The sequence below is a fragment of the Misgurnus anguillicaudatus genome, chromosome 6, assembly GCF_027580225.2.
Source record: "Misgurnus anguillicaudatus chromosome 6, ASM2758022v2, whole genome shotgun sequence".
Classification (NCBI taxonomy): domain Eukaryota; kingdom Metazoa; phylum Chordata; class Actinopteri; order Cypriniformes; family Cobitidae; genus Misgurnus; species Misgurnus anguillicaudatus.
The window spans coordinates 12,279,009-12,297,423 of record NC_073342.2 but is presented as its reverse complement, the minus strand read 5'-3'; the positions used below and the strand labels follow the sequence as shown (position 1 = coordinate 12,297,423).

At 42.7% G+C, this 18,415-nt stretch overlaps 1 protein-coding gene across 1 annotated transcript in view; it reads right to left on the bottom strand.

Moving 5' to 3' along the window:
• The window catches only part of LOC129434079 (uncharacterized), a 33,833-nt gene that overhangs the window by 6,039 nt on the left and 9,379 nt on the right, over window positions 1-18,415 (bottom strand). Inside the window, exons 19-29 of the mRNA XM_073868294.1 lie at window positions 18,264-18,304; window positions 18,029-18,132; window positions 17,718-17,869; window positions 17,417-17,555; window positions 16,170-16,280; window positions 15,823-16,002; window positions 15,501-15,740; window positions 15,214-15,370; window positions 14,796-14,927; window positions 13,179-14,687; window positions 642-10,319 (exon numbers count right to left, since the gene is read on the bottom strand). Coding sequence (XP_073724395.1) covers window positions 642-10,319; window positions 13,179-14,687; window positions 14,796-14,927; window positions 15,214-15,370; window positions 15,501-15,740; window positions 15,823-16,002; window positions 16,170-16,280; window positions 17,417-17,555; window positions 17,718-17,869; window positions 18,029-18,132; window positions 18,264-18,304 — 12,443 coding nt within the window. The remainder of the gene's footprint in view (window positions 1-641; window positions 10,320-13,178; window positions 14,688-14,795; window positions 14,928-15,213; window positions 15,371-15,500; window positions 15,741-15,822; window positions 16,003-16,169; window positions 16,281-17,416; window positions 17,556-17,717; window positions 17,870-18,028; window positions 18,133-18,263; window positions 18,305-18,415) is intronic.

Below are 18,415 nucleotides of genomic sequence, written 5' to 3'. Positions count from 1 at the left end.
GATTTGGCATAGCGTTTACACTATCTCACATCACGTAAAAAGTAAATAAGTCAGATGTGGTTGTGTCAGAAGCAAGGTTGTCGATAGTCAAGTGGAGAAGGCAGAAATGAATAAAACCTTGTATGCCAGCTTCCTATGTTCCTGCCGCTGCTTAATTAGACACAGTAGTCCTGAACCTCAGCTACACATTGTCATATTGTAAGACAATGTGAAGTGTTTGAATTAATGTGGCACTGCGGCGACAGAGCGTTGTATGACATCAAAGTATTGCTTTCATGCTATTTTGATGACAAACACTGATCAGTTTGCACTAATTGTGAAATGGATCACAAAACTCACGATTCGTATCACATTACGGTTTTTGAGGCACGGATTGAATCATTTTTCGAATCAGCAAAAAGGGGTTGGGAAAATATAATAATAAAAATATAAAGAAATTACAAAAATATACATAAAAAACTAGCACATTAAGTGAAATATCGCTACAGGACACACAAGTTGGACGTGAACGCTGTGACACACAGTTTGGACAGTCAGTCATTCAAATCGGATATGCACAAAAATCTAATTTAAACTGACAGTATGACAACACTCATAGAAACAGCACATAAAAAGAGAAATTTATATGAATGTGTGTTTACCTGGAGGGAATGTTTCATTTGCGAATGTGCAGTAACAACTTGTTGTAATTTGTTCTTGGGGTAAAGTGGTATGAGATATTTGTTCAGTTGATTCTGTGAACACTGTTTGTGTTGTTGATTGCATTGTTTCCACTGTAAATGATTGTGTTGTTGATTGTGTTGTTCCAGTTGAAGGTCCTGTAGATGTGGACACACCAGCGGTTTGTGTAGCTGTTGATGGTTGTGTTGTTGGTTGTGTTGTTATCTCTGTTAATGGTTGTGTTGTTGATTGTGCTGTTCCTGTTGTTGGTCCTGCAGTTGTGGACACACCAGTGGTTTGTGTAGCTGTTGTAGGTTGTGTTGTTGATGGTCCTGCAGTTGTGGACACACCAGTGGCACGAGTAGCTGTTGATACTTGTGTTGTTTCCTCTTTTATTGGTTGTGTTGTTGATTGTACTGTTCCTGTTGATGGTCCTGCAGTTGTGGACACACCAGTGGTTTGTGTAGCTGTTGTTGGTTGTGTTGTTGATGGTCCTGCAGTTGTGGACACACCAGTGGTTTGTGTAGCTGTTGTTGGTTGTGTTGTTGATGGTCCTTTAGTTGTGGACACACCAGTGGCATGAGTAGCTGTTGATACTTGTGTTGTTTCCTCTTTTATTGGTTGTGTTGTTGATTGTGCTGTTCCTGTTGATGGTCCTGCAGTTGTGGACACACCAGTGGTTTGTGTAGCTGTTGTTGGTTGTGTTGTTGATGGTCCTGCAGTTGTGGACACCCCAGTGGCATGAGTAGCTGTTGATACTTGTGTTGTTTCCTCTTTTATTGGTTGTGTTGTTGATTGTGCTGTTCCTGTTGATGGTCCTGCAGTTGTGGACACACCAGTGGTTTGTGTAGCTGTTGTTGGTTGTGTTGTTGATGGTCCTTTAGTTGTGGACACCCCAGTGGCATGAGTAGCTGTTGATACTTGTGTTGTTTCTTCTTTAATTGGTTGTGTTGTTGATTGTGCTGTTCCTGTTGATGGTCCTGCAGTTGTGGACACACCAGTGGTTTGTGTAGCTGTTGTTGGTTGTGTTGTTGATGGTCCTTTAGTTGTGGACACACCAGTGGCATGAGTAGCTGTTGATACTTGTGTTGTTTCCTCTTTTATTGGTTGTGTTGTTGATTGTGCAGTTCCTGTTGATGGTCCTGCAGTTGTGGACACACTTGTGGTTTGTGTACCTGTTGTTGGTTGTGTTGTTGATGGTCCTTTAGTTGTGGACACCCCAGTGGCATGAGTAGCTGTTGATACTTGTGTTGTTTCCTCTCTTATTGGTTGTGTTGTTGATTGTGCTGTTCCTGTTGATGGTCCTGCAGTTGTGGACACACCAGTGGTTTGTGTAGCTGTTGTTGGTTTTGTTGTTGATGGTCCTGTAGTTGTGGACACACCAGTGGCATGAGTAGCTGTTGATACTTGTGTTGTTTCCTCTTTTATTGGTTGTGTTGTTGATTTTGCTGTTCCTGTTGATGTTCCTGCAGTTGTGGACACACCAGTGGTTTGTGTAGCTGTTGTTGGTTGTGTTGTTGATGGTCCTTTAGTTGTGGACACACCAGTGGCATGAGTAGCTGTTGATACTTGTGTTGTTTCCTCTTTTATTGGTTGTGTTGTTGATTGTGCTGTTCCTGTTGATGGTCCTGCAGTTGTGGACACACCAGTGGTTTGTGTAGCTGTTGTTGGTTGTGTTGTTGATGGTCCTGCAGTTGTGGACACCCCAGTGGCATGAGTAGCTGTTGATACTTGTGTTGTTTCTTCTTTTATTGGTTGTGTTGTTGATTGTGCTGTTCCTGTTGATGGTCCTGCAGTTGTGGACACACCAGTGGTTTGTGTAGCTGTTGTTGGTTGTGTTGTTGATGGTCCTTTAGTTGTGGACACCCCAGTGGCATGAGTAGCTGTTGATACTTGTGTTGTTTCCTCTTTTATTGGTTGTGTTGTTGATTGTACTGTTCCTGTTGATGGTCCTGCAGTTGTGGACACACCAGTGGTTTGTGTAGCTGTTGTTGGTTGTGTTGTTGATGGTCCTGCAGTTGTGGACACCCCAGTGGCATGAGTAGCTGTTGATACTTGTGTTGTTTCCTCTTTTATTGGTTGTGTTGTTGATTGTGCTGTTCCTGTTGATGGTCCTGCAGTTGTGGACACACCAGTGGTTTGTGTAGCTGTTGTTGGTTGTGTTGTTGATGGTCCTTTAGTTGTGGACACCCCAGTGGCATGAGTAGCTGTTGATACTTGTGTTGTTTCCTCTTTTATTGGTTGTGTTGTTGATTGTGCCGTTCCTGTTGATGGTCCTGCAGTTGTGGACACACCAGTGGTTTGTGTAGCTGTTGTTGGTTGTGTTGTTGATGGTCCTGCAGTTGTGGACACACCAGTGGCATGAGTAGCTGTTGATACTTGTGTTGTTTCCTCTTTTATTGGTTTTGTTGTTGATTGTGCCGTTCCTGTTGATGCTCCTGCAGTTGTGGACACACCAGTGGTTTGTGTAGCTGTTGTTGGTTGTGTTGTTGATGGTCCTTTAGTTGTGGACACCCCAGTGGCATGAGTAGCTGTTGATACTTGTGTTGTTTCCTCTTTTATTGGTTGTGTTGTTGATTGTGCTGTTCCTGTTGATGTTCCTGCAGTTGTGGACACACCAGTGGTTTGTGTAGCTGTTGTTGGTTGTGTTGTTGATGGTCCTGCAGTTGTGGACACACCAGTGGCATGAGTAGCTGTTGATACTTGTGTTGTTTCCTCTTTTATTGGTTTTGTTGTTGATTGTGCCGTTCCTGTTGATGGTCCTGCAGTTGTGGACACACCAGTGGTTTGTGTAGCTGTTGTTGGTTGTGTTGTTGATGGTCCTTTAGTTGTGGACACCTCAGTGGCATGAGTAGCTGTTGATACTTGTGTTGTTTCCTCTTTTATTGGTTGTGTTGTTGATTGTGCTGTTCCTGTTGATGTTCCTGCAGTTGTGGACACACCAGTGGTTTGTGTAGCTGTTGTTGGTTGTGTTGTTGATGGTCCTTTAGTTGTGGACACACCAGTGGCATGAGTAGCTGTTGATACTTGTGTTGTTTCCTCTTTTATTGGTTTTGTTGTTGATTGTGCCGTTCCTGTTGATGCTCCTGCAGTTGTGGACACACCAGTGGTTTGTGTAGCTGTTGTTGGTTGTGTTGTTGATGGTCCTTTAGTTGTGGACACCCCAGTGGCATGAGTAGCTGTTGATACTTGTGTTGTTTCCTCTTTTATTGGTTGTGTTGTTGATTGTGCCGTTCCTGTTGATGGTCCTGCAGTTGTGGACACACCAGTGGTTTGTGTAGCTGTTGTTGGTTGTGTTGTTGATGGTCCTTTAGTTGTGGACACCCCAGTGGCATGAGTAGCTGTTGATACTTGTGTTGTTTCCTCTTTTATTGGTTGTGTTGTTGATTGTGCCGTTCCTGTTGATGGTCCTGCAGTTGTGGACACACCAGTGGTATGAGTAGCAGTTGTTGGTTGTGTTGTTGATGGTCCTTTAGTTGTGGACACCCCAGTGGCATGAGTAGCTGTTGATACTTGTGTTGTTTCCTCTTTTATTGGTTGTGTTGTTGATTGTGCTGTTCCTGTTGATGGTCCTGCAGTTGTGGGCACACCAGTGGTTTTTGTAGCTGTTGTAGGTTGTGTTGTTGATGGTCCTTTAGTTGTGGACACCCCAGTGGCATGAGTAGCTGTTGATACTTGTGTTGTTTCCTCTTTTATTGGTTGTGTTGTTGATTGTACTGTTCCTGTTGATGGTCCTGCAGTTGTGGACACACCAGTGGTTTGTGTAGCTGTTGTTGGTTGTGTTGTTGATAGTCCTGCAGTTGTGGACACCCCAGTGGCATGAGTAGCTGTTGATACTTGTGTTGTTTCCTCTTTAATTGGTTGTGTTGTTGATTGTGCTGTTCCTGTTGATGGTCTTGCAGTTGTGGACACACCAGTGGTTTGTGTAGCTGTTGTTGGTTGTGTTGTTGATGGTCCTTTAGTTGTGGACACCCCAGTGGCATGAGTAGCTGTTGATACTTGTGTTGTTTCCTCTTTTATTGGTTGTGTTGTTGATTGTACTGTTCCTGTTGATGGTCCTGCAGTTGTGGACACACCAGTGGTTTGTGTAGCTGTTGTTGGTTGTGTTGTTGATGGTCCTTTAGTTGTGGACACCTCAGTGGCATGAGTAGCTGTTGATACTTGTGTTGTTTCCTCTTTTATTGGTTTTGTTGTTGATTGTGCCGTTCCTGTTGATGCTCCTGCAGTTGTGGACACACCAGTGGTTTGTGTAGCTGTTGTTGGTTGTGTTGTTGATGGTCCTTTAGTTGTGGACACCCCAGTGGCATGAGTAGCTGTTGATACTTGTGTTGTTTCCTCTTTTATTGGTTGTGTTGTTGATTGTACTGTTCCTGTTGATGGTCCTGCAGTTGTGGACACACCAGTGGTTTGTGTAGCTGTTGTTGGTTGTGTTGTTGATGGTCCTGCAGTTGTGGACACCCCAGTGGCATGAGTAGCTGTTGATACTTGTGTTGTTTCCTCTTTAATTGGTTGTGTTGTTGATTGTGCTGTTCCTGTTGATGGTCTTGCAGTTGTGGACACACCAGTGGTTTGTGTAGCTGTTGTTGGTTGTGTTGTTGATGGTCCTGCAGTTGTGGACACCCCAGTGGCATGAGTAGCTGTTGATACTTGTGTTGTTTCCTCTTTTATTGGTTGTGTTGTTGATTGTACTGTTCCTGTTGATGGTCCTGCAGTTGTGGACACACCAGTGGTTTGTGTAGCTGTTGTTGGTTGTGTTGTTGATGGTCCTTTAGTTGTGGACACCTCAGTGGCATGAGTAGCTGTTGATACTTGTGTTGTTTCCTCTTTTATTGGTTGTGTTGTTGATTGTGCCGTTCCTGTTGATGCTCCTGCAGTTGTGGACACACCAGTGGTTTGTGTAGCTGTTGTTGGTTGTGTTGTTGATGGTCCTGCAGTTGTGGACACCCCAGTGGCATGAGTAGCTGTTGATACTTGTGTTGTTTCCTCTTTTATTGGTTTTGTTGTTGATTGTGCCGTTCCTGTTGATGCTCCTGCAGTTGTGGACACACCAGTGGTTTGTGTAGCTGTTGTTGGTTGTGTTGTTGATGGTCCTTTAGTTGTGGACACCCCAGTGGCATGAGTAGCTGTTGATACTTGTGTTGTTTCCTCTTTTATTGGTTGTGTTGTTGATTGTGCCGTTCCTGTTGATGGTCCTGCAGTTGTGGACACACCAGTGGTATGAGTAGCAGTTGTAGGTTGTGTTGTTGATGGTCCTTTAGTTGTGGACACCCCAGTGGCATGAGTAGCTGTTGATACTTGTGTTGTTTCCTCTTTTATTGGTTGTGTTGTTGATTGTACTGTTCCTGTTGATGGTCCTGCAGTTGTGGACACACCAGTGGTTTGTGTAGCTGTTGTTGGTTGTGTTGTTGATGGTCCTGCAGTTGTGGACACCCCAGTGGCATGAGTAGCTGTTGATACTTGTGTTGTTTCCTCTTTAATTGGTTGTGTTGTTGATTGTGCTGTTCCTGTTGATGGTCTTGCAGTTGTGGACACACCAGTGGTTTGTGTAGCTGTTGTTGGTTGTGTTGTTGATGGTCCTGCAGTTGTGGACACCCCAGTGGCATGAGTAGCTGTTGATACTTGTGTTGTTTCCTCTTTTGTTGGTTGTGTTGTTGATTGTACTGTTCCTGTTGATGGTCCTGCAGTTGTGGACACACCAGTGGTTTGTGTAGCTGTTGTTGGTTGTGTTGTTGATGGTCCTTTAGTTGTGGACACACCAGTGGCATGAGTAGCTGTTGATACTTGTGTTGTTTCCTCTTTTATTGGTTTTGTTGTTGATTGTGCCGTTCCTGTTGATGCTCCTGCAGTTGTGGACACACCAGTGGTTTGTGTAGCTGTTGTTGGTTGTGTTGTTGATGGTCCTTTAGTTGTGGACACCCCAGTGGCATGAGTAGCTGTTGATACTTGTGTTGTTTCCTCTTTTATTGGTTGTGTTGTTGATTGTGCCGTTCCTGTTGATGGTCCTGCAGTTGTGGACACACCAGTTGTTTGTGTAGCTGTTGTTGGTTGTGTTGTTGATGGTCCTGCAGTTGTGGACACCCCAGTGGCATGAGTAGCTGTTGATACTTGTGTTGTTTCCTCTTTAATTGGTTGTGTTGTTGATTGTGCTGTTCCTGTTGATGGTCTTGCAGTTGTGGACACACCAGTGGTTTGTGTAGCTGTTGTTGGTTGTGTTGTTGATGGTCCTGCAGTTGTGGACACACCAGTGGCATGAGTAGCTGTTGATACTTGTGTTGTTTCCTCTTTAATTGGTTGTGTTGTTGATTGTGCTGTTCCTGTTGATGGTCTTGCAGTTGTGGACACACCAGTGGTTTGTGTAGCTGTTGTTGGTTGTGTTGTTGATGGTCCTGCAGTTGTGGACACCCCAGTGGCATGAGTAGCTGTTGATACTTGTGTTGTTTCCTCTTTTATTGGTTGTGTTGTTGATTGTACTGTTCCTGTTGATGGTCCTGCAGTTGTGGACACACCAGTGGTTTGTGTAGCTGTTGTTGGTTGTGTTGTTGATGGTCCTTTAGTTGTGGACACCTCAGTGGCATGAGTAGCTGTTGATACTTGTGTTGTTTCCTCTTTTATTGGTTGTGTTGTTGATTGTGCCGTTCCTGTTGATGCTCCTGCAGTTGTGGACACACCAGTGGTTTGTGTAGCTGTTGTTGGTTGTGTTGTTGATGGTCCTGCAGTTGTGGACACCCCAGTGGCATGAGTAGCTGTTGATACTTGTGTTGTTTCCTCTTTTATTGGTTGTGTTGTTGATTGTACTGTTCCTGTTGATGGTCCTGCAGTTGTGGACACACCAGTGGTTTGTGTAGCTGTTGTTGGTTGTGTTGTTGATGGTCCTTTAGTTGTGGACACCTCAGTGGCATGAGTAGCTGTTGATACTTGTGTTGTTTCCTCTTTTATTGGTTGTGTTGTTGATTGTGCCGTTCCTGTTGATGCTCCTGCAGTTGTGGACACACCAGTGGTTTGTGTAGCTGTTGTTGGTTGTGTTGTTGATGGTCCTGCAGTTGTGGACACCCCAGTGGCATGAGTAGCTGTTGATACTTGTGTTGTTTCCTCTTTTATTGGTTGTGTTGTTGATTGTACTGTTCCTGTTGATGGTCCTGCAGTTGTGGACACACCAGTGGTTTGTGTAGCTGTTGTTGGTTGTGTTGTTGATGGTCCTTTAGTTGTGGACACCCCAGTGGCATGAGTAGCTGTTGATACTTGTGTTGTTTCCTCTTTTATTGGTTGTGTTGTTGATTGTGCCGTTCCTGTTGATGGTCCTGCAGTTGTGGACACACCAGTGGTATGAGTAGCAGTTGTAGGTTGTGTTGTTGATGGTCCTTTAGTTGTGGACACCTCAGTGGCATGAGTAGCTGTTGATACTTGTGTTGTTTCCTCTTTTATTGGTTTTGTTGTTGATTGTGCCGTTCCTGTTGATGCTCCTGCAGTTGTGGACACACCAGTGGTTTGTGTAGCTGTTGTTGGTTGTGTTGTTGATGGTCCTTTAGTTGTGGACACCCCAGTGGCATGAGTAGCTGTTGATACTTGTGTTGTTTCCTCTTTTATTGGTTGTGTTGTTGATTGTACTGTTCCTGTTGATGGTCCTGCAGTTGTGGACACACCAGTGGTTTGTGTAGCTGTTGTTGGTTGTGTTGTTGATGGTCCTGCAGTTGTGGACACCCCAGTGGCATGAGTAGCTGTTGATACTTGTGTTGTTTCCTCTTTAATTGGTTGTGTTGTTGATTGTGCTGTTCCTGTTGATGGTCTTGCAGTTGTGGACACACCAGTGGTTTGTGTAGCTGTTGTTGGTTGTGTTGTTGATGGTCCTGCAGTTGTGGACACCCCAGTGGCATGAGTAGCTGTTGATACTTGTGTTGTTTCCTCTTTTATTGGTTGTGTTGTTGATTGTACTGTTCCTGTTGATGGTCCTGCAGTTGTGGACACACCAGTGGTTTGTGTAGCTGTTGTTGGTTGTGTTGTTGATGGTCCTTTAGTTGTGGACACCTCAGTGGCATGAGTAGCTGTTGATACTTGTGTTGTTTCCTCTTTTATTGGTTGTGTTGTTGATTGTGCCGTTCCTGTTGATGCTCCTGCAGTTGTGGACACACCAGTGGTTTGTGTAGCTGTTGTTGGTTGTGTTGTTGATGGTCCTGCAGTTGTGGACACCCCAGTGGCATGAGTAGCTGTTGATACTTGTGTTGTTTCCTCTTTTATTGGTTTTGTTGTTGATTGTGCCGTTCCTGTTGATGCTCCTGCAGTTGTGGACACACCAGTGGTTTGTGTAGCTGTTGTTGGTTGTGTTGTTGATGGTCCTTTAGTTGTGGACACCCCAGTGGCATGAGTAGCTGTTGATACTTGTGTTGTTTCCTCTTTTATTGGTTGTGTTGTTGATTGTGCCGTTCCTGTTGATGGTCCTGCAGTTGTGGACACACCAGTGGTATGAGTAGCAGTTGTAGGTTGTGTTGTTGATGGTCCTTTAGTTGTGGACACCCCAGTGGCATGAGTAGCTGTTGATACTTGTGTTGTTTCCTCTTTTATTGGTTGTGTTGTTGATTGTACTGTTCCTGTTGATGGTCCTGCAGTTGTGGACACACCAGTGGTTTGTGTAGCTGTTGTTGGTTGTGTTGTTGATGGTCCTGCAGTTGTGGACACCCCAGTGGCATGAGTAGCTGTTGATACTTGTGTTGTTTCCTCTTTAATTGGTTGTGTTGTTGATTGTGCTGTTCCTGTTGATGGTCTTGCAGTTGTGGACACACCAGTGGTTTGTGTAGCTGTTGTTGGTTGTGTTGTTGATGGTCCTGCAGTTGTGGACACCCCAGTGGCATGAGTAGCTGTTGATACTTGTGTTGTTTCGTCATGAGTTTGTTGTGTTGTTGATTGTACTGTTCCTGTTGATGGTCCTGCAGTTGTGGACACACCAGTGGTTTGTGTAGCTGTTGTTGGTTGTGTTGTTGATGGTCCTTTAGTTGTGGACACACCAGTGGCATGAGTAGCTGTTGATACTTGTGTTGTTTCCTCTTTTATTGGTTTTGTTGTTGATTGTGCCGTTCCTGTTGATGCTCCTGCAGTTGTGGACACACCAGTGGTTTGTGTAGCTGTTGTTGGTTGTGTTGTTGATGGTCCTTTAGTTGTGGACACCCCAGTGGCATGAGTAGCTGTTGATACTTGTGTTGTTTCCTCTTTTATTGGTTGTGTTGTTGATTGTGCCGTTCCTGTTGATGGTCCTGCAGTTGTGGACACACCAGTGGTTTGTGTAGCTGTTGTTGGTTGTGTTGTTGATGGTCCTGCAGTTGTGGACACCCCAGTGGCATGAGTAGCTGTTGATACTTGTGTTGTTTCCTCTTTTATTGGTTTTGTTGTTGATTGTGCCGTTCCTGTTGATGCTCCTGCAGTTGTGGACACACCAGTGGTTTGTGTAGCTGTTGTTGGTTGTGTTGTTGATGGTCCTTTAGTTGTGGACACCCCAGTGGCATGAGTAGCTGTTGATACTTGTGTTGTTTCCTCTTTTATTGGTTGTGTTGTTGATTGTGCCGTTCTTGTTGATGGTCCTGCAGTTGTGGACACCCCAGTGGCATGAGTAGCTGTTGAAGGTTGTGTTGTTGATGGTCCTTTAGTTGTGGACACCCCAGTGGCATGAGTAGCTGTTGATACATGTGTAGTTTCCTCTTATATTGGTTGTGTAGTTGATTGTACTGTTCCGGTTGATGGTCCTGCAGTTGTGGACACACCAGTGGTTTGTGTAGCTGTTGTTGGTTGTGTTGTTCATGGTCCTGCAGTTGTGGACACCCCAGTGGCATGAGTAGCTGTTGATACTTGTGTTGTTTCCTCTTTAATTGGTTGTGTTGTTGATTGTGCTGTTCCTGTTGATGGTCTTGCAGTTGTGGACACACCAGTGGTTTGTGTAGCTGTTGTTGGTTGTGTTGTTGATGGTCCTGCAGTTGTGGACACCCCAGTGGCATGAGTAGCTGTTGATACTTGTGTTGTTTCCTCTTTTATTGGTTGTGTTGTTGATTGTACTGTTCCTGTTGATGGTCCTGCAGTTGTGGACACACCAGTTGTTTGTGTAGCTGTTGTTGGTTGTGTTGTTGATGGTCCTTTAGTTGTGGACACCTCAGTGGCATGAGTACCTGTTGATACTTGTGTTGTTTCCTCTTTTATTGGTTGTGTTGTTGATTGTGCCGTTCCTGTTGATGCTCCTGCAGTTGTGGACACACCAGTGGTTTGTGTAGCTGTTGTTGGTTGTGTTGTTGATGGTCCTGCAGTTGTGGACACCCCAGTGGCATGAGTAGCTGTTGATACTTGTGTTGTTTCCTCTTTTATTGGTTTTGTTGTTGATTGTGCCGTTCCTGTTGATGCTCCTGCAGTTGTGGACACACCAGTGGGGTGTGTAGCTGTTGTTGGTTGTGTTGTTGATGGTCCTTTAGTTGTGGACACCCCAGTGGCATGAGTAGCTGTTGATACTTGTGTTGTTTCCTCTTTTATTGGTTGTGTAGTTGATTGTGCCGTTCCTGTTGATGGTCCTGCAGTTGTGGACACACCAGTGGTATGAGTAGCAGTTGTTGGTTGTGTTGTTGATGGTCCTTTAGTTGTGGACACACCAGTGGCATGAGTAGCTGTTGATACTTGTGTTGTTTCCTCTTTTATTGGTTGTGTTGTTGATTGTACTGTTCCTGTTGATGGTCCTGCAGTTGTGGACACACCAGTGGTTTGTGTAGCTGTTGTTGGTTGTGTTGTTGATGGTCCTGCAGTTGTGGACACACCAGTGGCATGAGTAGCTGTTGATACTTGTGTTGTTTCCTCTTTTATTGGTTGTGTTGTTGATTGTGCTGTTCCTGTTGATGGTCCTGCAGTTGTGGACACACCAGTGGTTTGTGTAGCTGTTGTTGGTTTTGTTGTTGATGGTCCTTTAGTTGTGGACACACCAGTGGCATGAGTAGCTGTTGATACTTGTGTTGTTTCCTCTTTTATTGGTTGTGTTGTTGATTGTGCCGTTCCTGTTGATGGTCCTGCAGTTGTGGACACACCAGTGGTTTGTGTAGCTGTTGTTGGTTTTGTTGTTGATGGTCCTGCAGTTGTGGACACACCAGTGGCATGAGTAGCTGTTGATACTTGTGTTGTTTCCTCTTTTATTGGTTGTGTTGTTGATTGTGCTGTTCCTGTTGATGGTGTTGTTGATTGTGCTGTTCCTGTTGATGGTCCTGCAGTTTTGGACACACCCGTGGTATGTGTAGCTGTTGATACTTGTGTTGTTTCCTCTTTTATTGGTTGTGTTGTTGATTGTGCTGTTCCTGTTGATGGTGTTGTTGATTGTGCTGTTCCTGTTGATGGTCCTGCAGTTGTGGACACACCCGTGGTATGTGTAGCTGTTGTAGGTTGTGTTGTTGATGCTCCTGTAGTTGTGGACACACCAGTGGCATGAGTAGCTGTTGATACTTGTGTTGTTTCCTCTTTTATTGGTTGTGTTGTTGATTGTGCTGTTCCTGTTGATGGTGTTGTTGATTGTGCTGTTCCTGTTGATGGTCCTGCAGTTGTGGACACACCCGTGGTATGTGTAGCTGTTGTAGGTTGTGTTGTTGATGGTCCTGCAGTTGTGGACACACCAGTGGCATGAGTAGCTGTTGATACTTGTGTTGTTTCCTCTTTTATTGGTTGTGTTGTTGAATGTGCTGTTCCTGTTGATGGTCCTGCAGTTGTGGACACACCAGTTGTTTGTGTAGCTGTTGTAGGTTGTGTTGTTGATGGTCCTGCAGTTGTGGACACACCAGTGGCATGAGTAGCTGTTGATACTTGTGTTGTTTCCTCTTTTATTGGTTGTGTTGTTGATTGTGCTGTTCCTGTTGATGGTCCTGCAGTTGTGGACACACCAGTGGTTTGTGTAGCTGTTGTTGGTTTTGTTGTTGATGGTCCTGCAGTTGTGGACACACCAGTGGCATGAGTAGTTGTTGATACTTGTGTTGTTTCCTCTTTTATTGGTTGTGTTGTTGATTGTGCCGTTCCTGTTGATGGTCCTGCAGTTGTGGACACACCAGTGGTTTGTGTAGCTGTTGTTGGTTTTGTTGTTGATGGTCCTGCAGTTGTGGACACACCAGTGGCATGAGTAGCTGTTGATACTTGTGTTGTTTCCTCTTTAATTGGTTGTGTTGTTGATTGTGCTGTTCCTGTTGATGGTGTTGTTGATTGTGCTGTTCCTGTTGATGGTCCTGCAGTTGTGGACACACCAGTGGTTTGTGTAGCTGTTGTTGGTTTTGTTGTTGATGGTCCTGCAGTTGTGGACACACCAGTGGTTTGTGTAGCTGTTGTTGGTTTTGTTGTTGATGGTCCTGCAGTTGTGGACACACCAGTGGCATGAGTAGCTGTTGATACTTGTGTTGTTTCCTCTTTTATTGGTTGTGTTGTTGATTGTGCTGTTCCTGTTGATGGTCCTGCAGTTGTGGACACACCAGTGGTTTGTGTAGCTGTTGTAGGTTGTGTTGTTGATGGTCCTGCAGTTGTGGACACACCAGTGGCATGAGTAGCTGTTGAAACTTGTGTTGTGTCATCTTTTATTGGGTGTGTTCGTGAATGTGCTGTTCCTGTTGATGGTCCTGCAGTTGTGGACACACCAGTTGTTTGTGTAGCTGTTGTAGGTTGTTTTGTTGATGGTCCTGCAGTTGTGGACACACCAGTGGCATGAGTAGCTGTTGATACTTGTGTTGTTTCCTCTTTTATTGGTTGTGTTGTTGATTGTGCTGTTCCTGTTGATGGTCCTGCAGTTGTGGACACACCAGTGGTTTGTGTAGCTGTTGTTGGTTTTGTTGTTGATGGTCCTGCAGTTGTGGACACACCAGTGGCATGAGTAGCTGTTGATACTTGTGTTGTTTCCTCTTTTATTGGTTGTGTTGTTGATTGTGCCGTTCCTGTTGATGGTCCTGCAGTTGTGGACACACCAGTGGTTTGTGTAGCTGTTGTTGGTTTTGTTGTTGATGGTCCTGCAGTTGTGGACACACCAGTGGCATGAGTAGCTGTTGATACTTGTGTTGTTTCCTCTTTTATTGGTTGTGTTGTTGAATGTGCTGTTCCTGTTGATGGTCCTGCAGTTGTGGACACACCAGTTGTTTGTGTAGCTGTTGTTGGTTGTGTTGTTGATGGTCCTGCAGTTGTGGACACCCCAGTGGCATGAGTAGCTGTTGATACTTGTGTTGTTTCCTCTTTTATTGGTTGTGTTGTTGATTGTGCTGTTCCTGTTGATGGTGTTGTTGATTGTGCTGTTCCTGTTGATGGTCCTGCAGTTGTGGACACACCCGTGGTATGTGTAGCTGTTGTTGGTTGTGTTGTTGATGCTCCTGTAGTTGTGTACACACCAGTGGCATGAGTGGCTGTTGATACTTGTGTTGTTTCCTCTTTAATTGGTTGTGTTGTTGATTGTGCTGTTCCTGTTGATGGTGTTGTTGTTTGTGCTGTTCCTGTTGATGGTCCTGCAGTGGTGGACACACCAGTGGTTTGTGTAGCTGTTGTTGGTTGTGTTGTTGATGGTCCTGCAGTTGTGGACACACCAGTGGCATGAGTAGCTGTTGATATTTGTGTTGTTTCCTCTTTTATTGGTTGTGTTGTTGATTGTGCTGTTCCTGTTGATGGTGTTGTTGATTGTGCTGTTCCTGTTGATGGTCCTGCAGTTGTGGACACACCCGTGGTTTGTGTAGCTGTTGTTGGTTGTGTTGTTGATGGTCCTGCAGTTGTGGACACACCCGTGGTTTGTGTAGCTGTTGTTGGTTGTGTTGTTGTTTTTTGACTTTGGAAAGTAAATGGTTTAGCTGTTGTGGTGCAAGTTTCCATATATCTAATTATTGTTGCATTTGATCCACACACAGCTTTGAAACACATGCCGTGTCCATCTGTGGTGTGGTACACTTCTTCTCCAATCGTAAACTCCTTCCCATCATATACACACGTATGACACTCTATCTCTGTGACGCATTTTTGGGTTTCTTCCTTTAAAAATGGCCTGTCAGAAGGGCACTGAGGAAAACACCCTAGGCAAGTAAAAAGGGTAGAATGATTAAACAGAAATGGTATATTACTTTACATTTTGTAACAGCCCACTGGTTAATTAATTTATTGAGGTTTAAATAGTATCATACCTTCTAGGAGAGGAATTTGATTGGAACAGGTCCCTTCTGGGTTTTTGCATGTTTTCATGCAGGCCGAACCACAGGTTCTGTAGTGCCACTCACAGTCTCCCACTGGGTCATTGTAGTAGTCACAGAATAAAGCTGCAAACCAGTTCAGATATTGGAGTCACAACTTTAATAGCAGACAACATGTTCTAGACTAGATTACTAGATCATATATAGAAGATTAGGTTATATACTATGTAATTATAAAGGTATGCTTGTATTTCAAAGGGACATATCTTAATGTTTGTGTTAGCTCATTATCTATCAGAATTGAAAATTGTAGTTTCAAGGATTGATTTTCAGTTTTTAATTGTAAGAGCTTTACATTTTCTGAGACATACCCCTATGTAATGAGTAGCCACAGTATTCCCATAACACTTACGACAAATATGTGGAGTACGCCATGCAATGCAAGCCTCTTTCTTTCGACATTCAGCCGCATACGCAGCCACTGCTGTACAGAAACAATCACAGTCTCCCCCAGAATCACATGCACAGGTGTCCCTCACACAGGCATCATAGTATGGGGCAGAGTCCACCTATAGACAAGAAAATGTACAACTTTATAACAGCATAGAGTAGATTATTCTCTATTTTAGGTAATAATTCAATGAATTAATGATTCATATTAAACTAATAAGTTCAAAAGGTTTTGATATATTTACATACATGTGCATGGCAGTCTTTAAAGACATTGCTTGTAATGATGCTGCATTGTTTGATAGCCCAGACACTCCGGTGAGGGTTTTTCTCACAAGGGTCTATCAAACTGTCCACTTCTGGGCAGCTTGGTTTCACTTTCCAGCTACTTCCAAACACCACCGCATCAGTGACCTCTTCTCCATCATGCTTTACAAAGTCGTTATTTGCATTACCGTCAAAGTTTCCACACAGTCCACACACTTTGCCCTGTAATAGAGATCATACAGTCGTTTATGTGATTGGGTGAACATGTAAAATTTATATGCAAACCTTTGTATGTAATGCATACCTTTAAGCTGGGATGGAGTTGGAGCATCAGGGTTGTTTTGCCATCCCAAATTACGTTTAAAAGCTTTTTGATCTCAATGACAGTGTAAATCCCCACAGAATTGATTTGATATTGGTAGTCAGTTCCATTGGTTTCAATAACTTTTACTCCATCCACTTCAGATAAAACCACCTTGTATTTCTAAAGGATTTGAATAGTAAGTTGCATAAAACTTTCCACGACACAGATTAATATTGCTAATATTATCAGAAATGGTGAAAGTGAAACTTGTCAATGCTCTTCATTTCAGAGATACATTTAATTGTATGTTGCATTTATGTTGACTTAAAACACTTAAGTAGCCTTACCCCAAAGAAAAGATTTACAGATTTGGAGCAAATAGAGTCGGTGGAGCCACAGGGAATGTTCTCTGTAACAATGCGTAATGAGTATTGACTCTCTCCCATGTTGCAGTAATCCTGGTGAGATTTCACAGAGAAATTATGTATCAGTTCAGATTCAGATATTTGGACTAATATAATTGCTGTCGACACTTTCCCAAGAAATAGTTCAGCAAATATATTTACACATATATGACCCTGCCTGTGAAATTCAAAGTATTATAATCTAAATATGAGATTAGGAGCATCAATCAATGTCAGTTGTTGACATGATTTAACTTAGTCAATATTAAAGATATAACAATTTTATTTTCACAGAATGTTCTTTACATACTTTTGTTAAAATCTTTCTGTACAGTATATGAATGTTACGAGTGGCTGCCAAATTTGAGAAATGACAAAAATCACTGCGAATATGCCATAAAAGAGTAGTCTAATTTTTTGTGAGTACACATACTCTTTTTTAGTTGTGAGAACTTTCATTAGAGTATTAGTAGACTGTAAGGGTTAGTTTAAGAGAAGAGGTTAGCTATTAATATAGCTATTAACTCTTTCCCCCCCCATTGACAAGTTTTCTCGTCAATTAGAGAAAACATTTGCATAAAAAAGGTTTCCCTAAATAATTTTTATGTTAATATGCAATATCGCGATTATTCACTAGATGGTTCACTAACCCAATTTATGAAAAAGCCAAAACGTTATTTACTAATTTTAAATTCTGTGTATGTTTTGATAATCATTCTGAATCTGATCTCTAACAAAATTCCTTAACAAAAATACAATTATTTCAGCTTTTGCTAAAAAAATATTTATATTTAGGAGTTTATAAGCAGAGAAAAAATATTGATATGATGAAATTTCCCCCATTCTGTCTGTTTGTTTGTTTGTTTGAAACCAGAAGGTCTGTTCTTTCATTTGATATATTTGTATGCTTATATATTTTTAGAAGAAATTTTTCCTGGAAGGCATTTTTTGAAACTTTTGTGAAAATCACAAAAAATGTTGGTGGGCCACTTTTAACAAATGGCTGGCAAGGAATGAGTTAAGCAGACAGTCTATTATTACTGTTAACATTGGTAGTTGATAAGTAGTTGCAAAGTAAAATGTCTAAAGTGGACTATCGAAATAAAGTGTTACAATAAAGGATGACAATTTTACCTAGTCAATTATTTGCTTAATCATCATGAAACTAGTAAAAGCTGTTAAAAACATACTTGTGCTAAGATGTATTCACAGCCTCCGTGGTAAAAATATTTTCTTCCATCAAAAGTCTTATAATGTCCTTCACCATAGATGGTACAGGTGCCGTAACAATCTTTACCAGTACAACTCCACATCCCTTTTTTGCATTTGCTAAAAAAAATAATTGTGAAAATTAAAATTTTGTAAACCTTGCAGATTTTTAGCAAGCACATGGCAAATCTTTGCATGAATCTGTATATGTTTGTCATATTACTTCTTCACAGAGTGTTTACAGTACATTATAATCTTTGATATAACGTATGAATGGCTTACCAGGTGTTGCAATCGTCTTGAATCTCATCCCCAGGTGAATAAGTTAATCCATTGTGAAAACAGGGACAGTTTTCCTTCTCTACACAGCCACCTTGACCATCAGCTAGCAGATGATCTGGGCACATACATCCTGATACACATCCTGTGCTGACCTGCAGTCAAAACCAGAAAGGTAAAATGTTTTCCACTATATACATACACCAAACTACCATTACATCAATCCAATCATCAGTCTATCATTCATTTCCACCCATCCATCCACCAATTTACAAATCCATTCATCTACCAAAAATCTTTTTATTTTAACTCACGCAGTTATGTGGATCTTGGTTCTGGCATGTCCTTTGACACTCTGCTCCTGTTTTTCCATGTTCACTCATCGAACATTTGACGTAGACCATTGGAGCCACACAGTCTAAAAACAGTTCAGGCACATGGATGAGGTTTGTATAACTTGTACACACTATGATAAAGTAGTGTTGTTTCAGTAATATCTTATTATTGATTTTGTCCAGTTGTGTTTTAGAGGTTGTGATTTGAGCTCACCTTCTGGACTGTTGCAGTGTATTTTGCCGTGAGTGCAGGTGCTGGAATATGACAAAATCATGAAAATCCACCATCAGGAGTTAAAACATTATTTTTGTCAATTATGCATGTGTTAAAGTCTGTGTAAAAGTGTGATAAAGTCAATTTAGAGA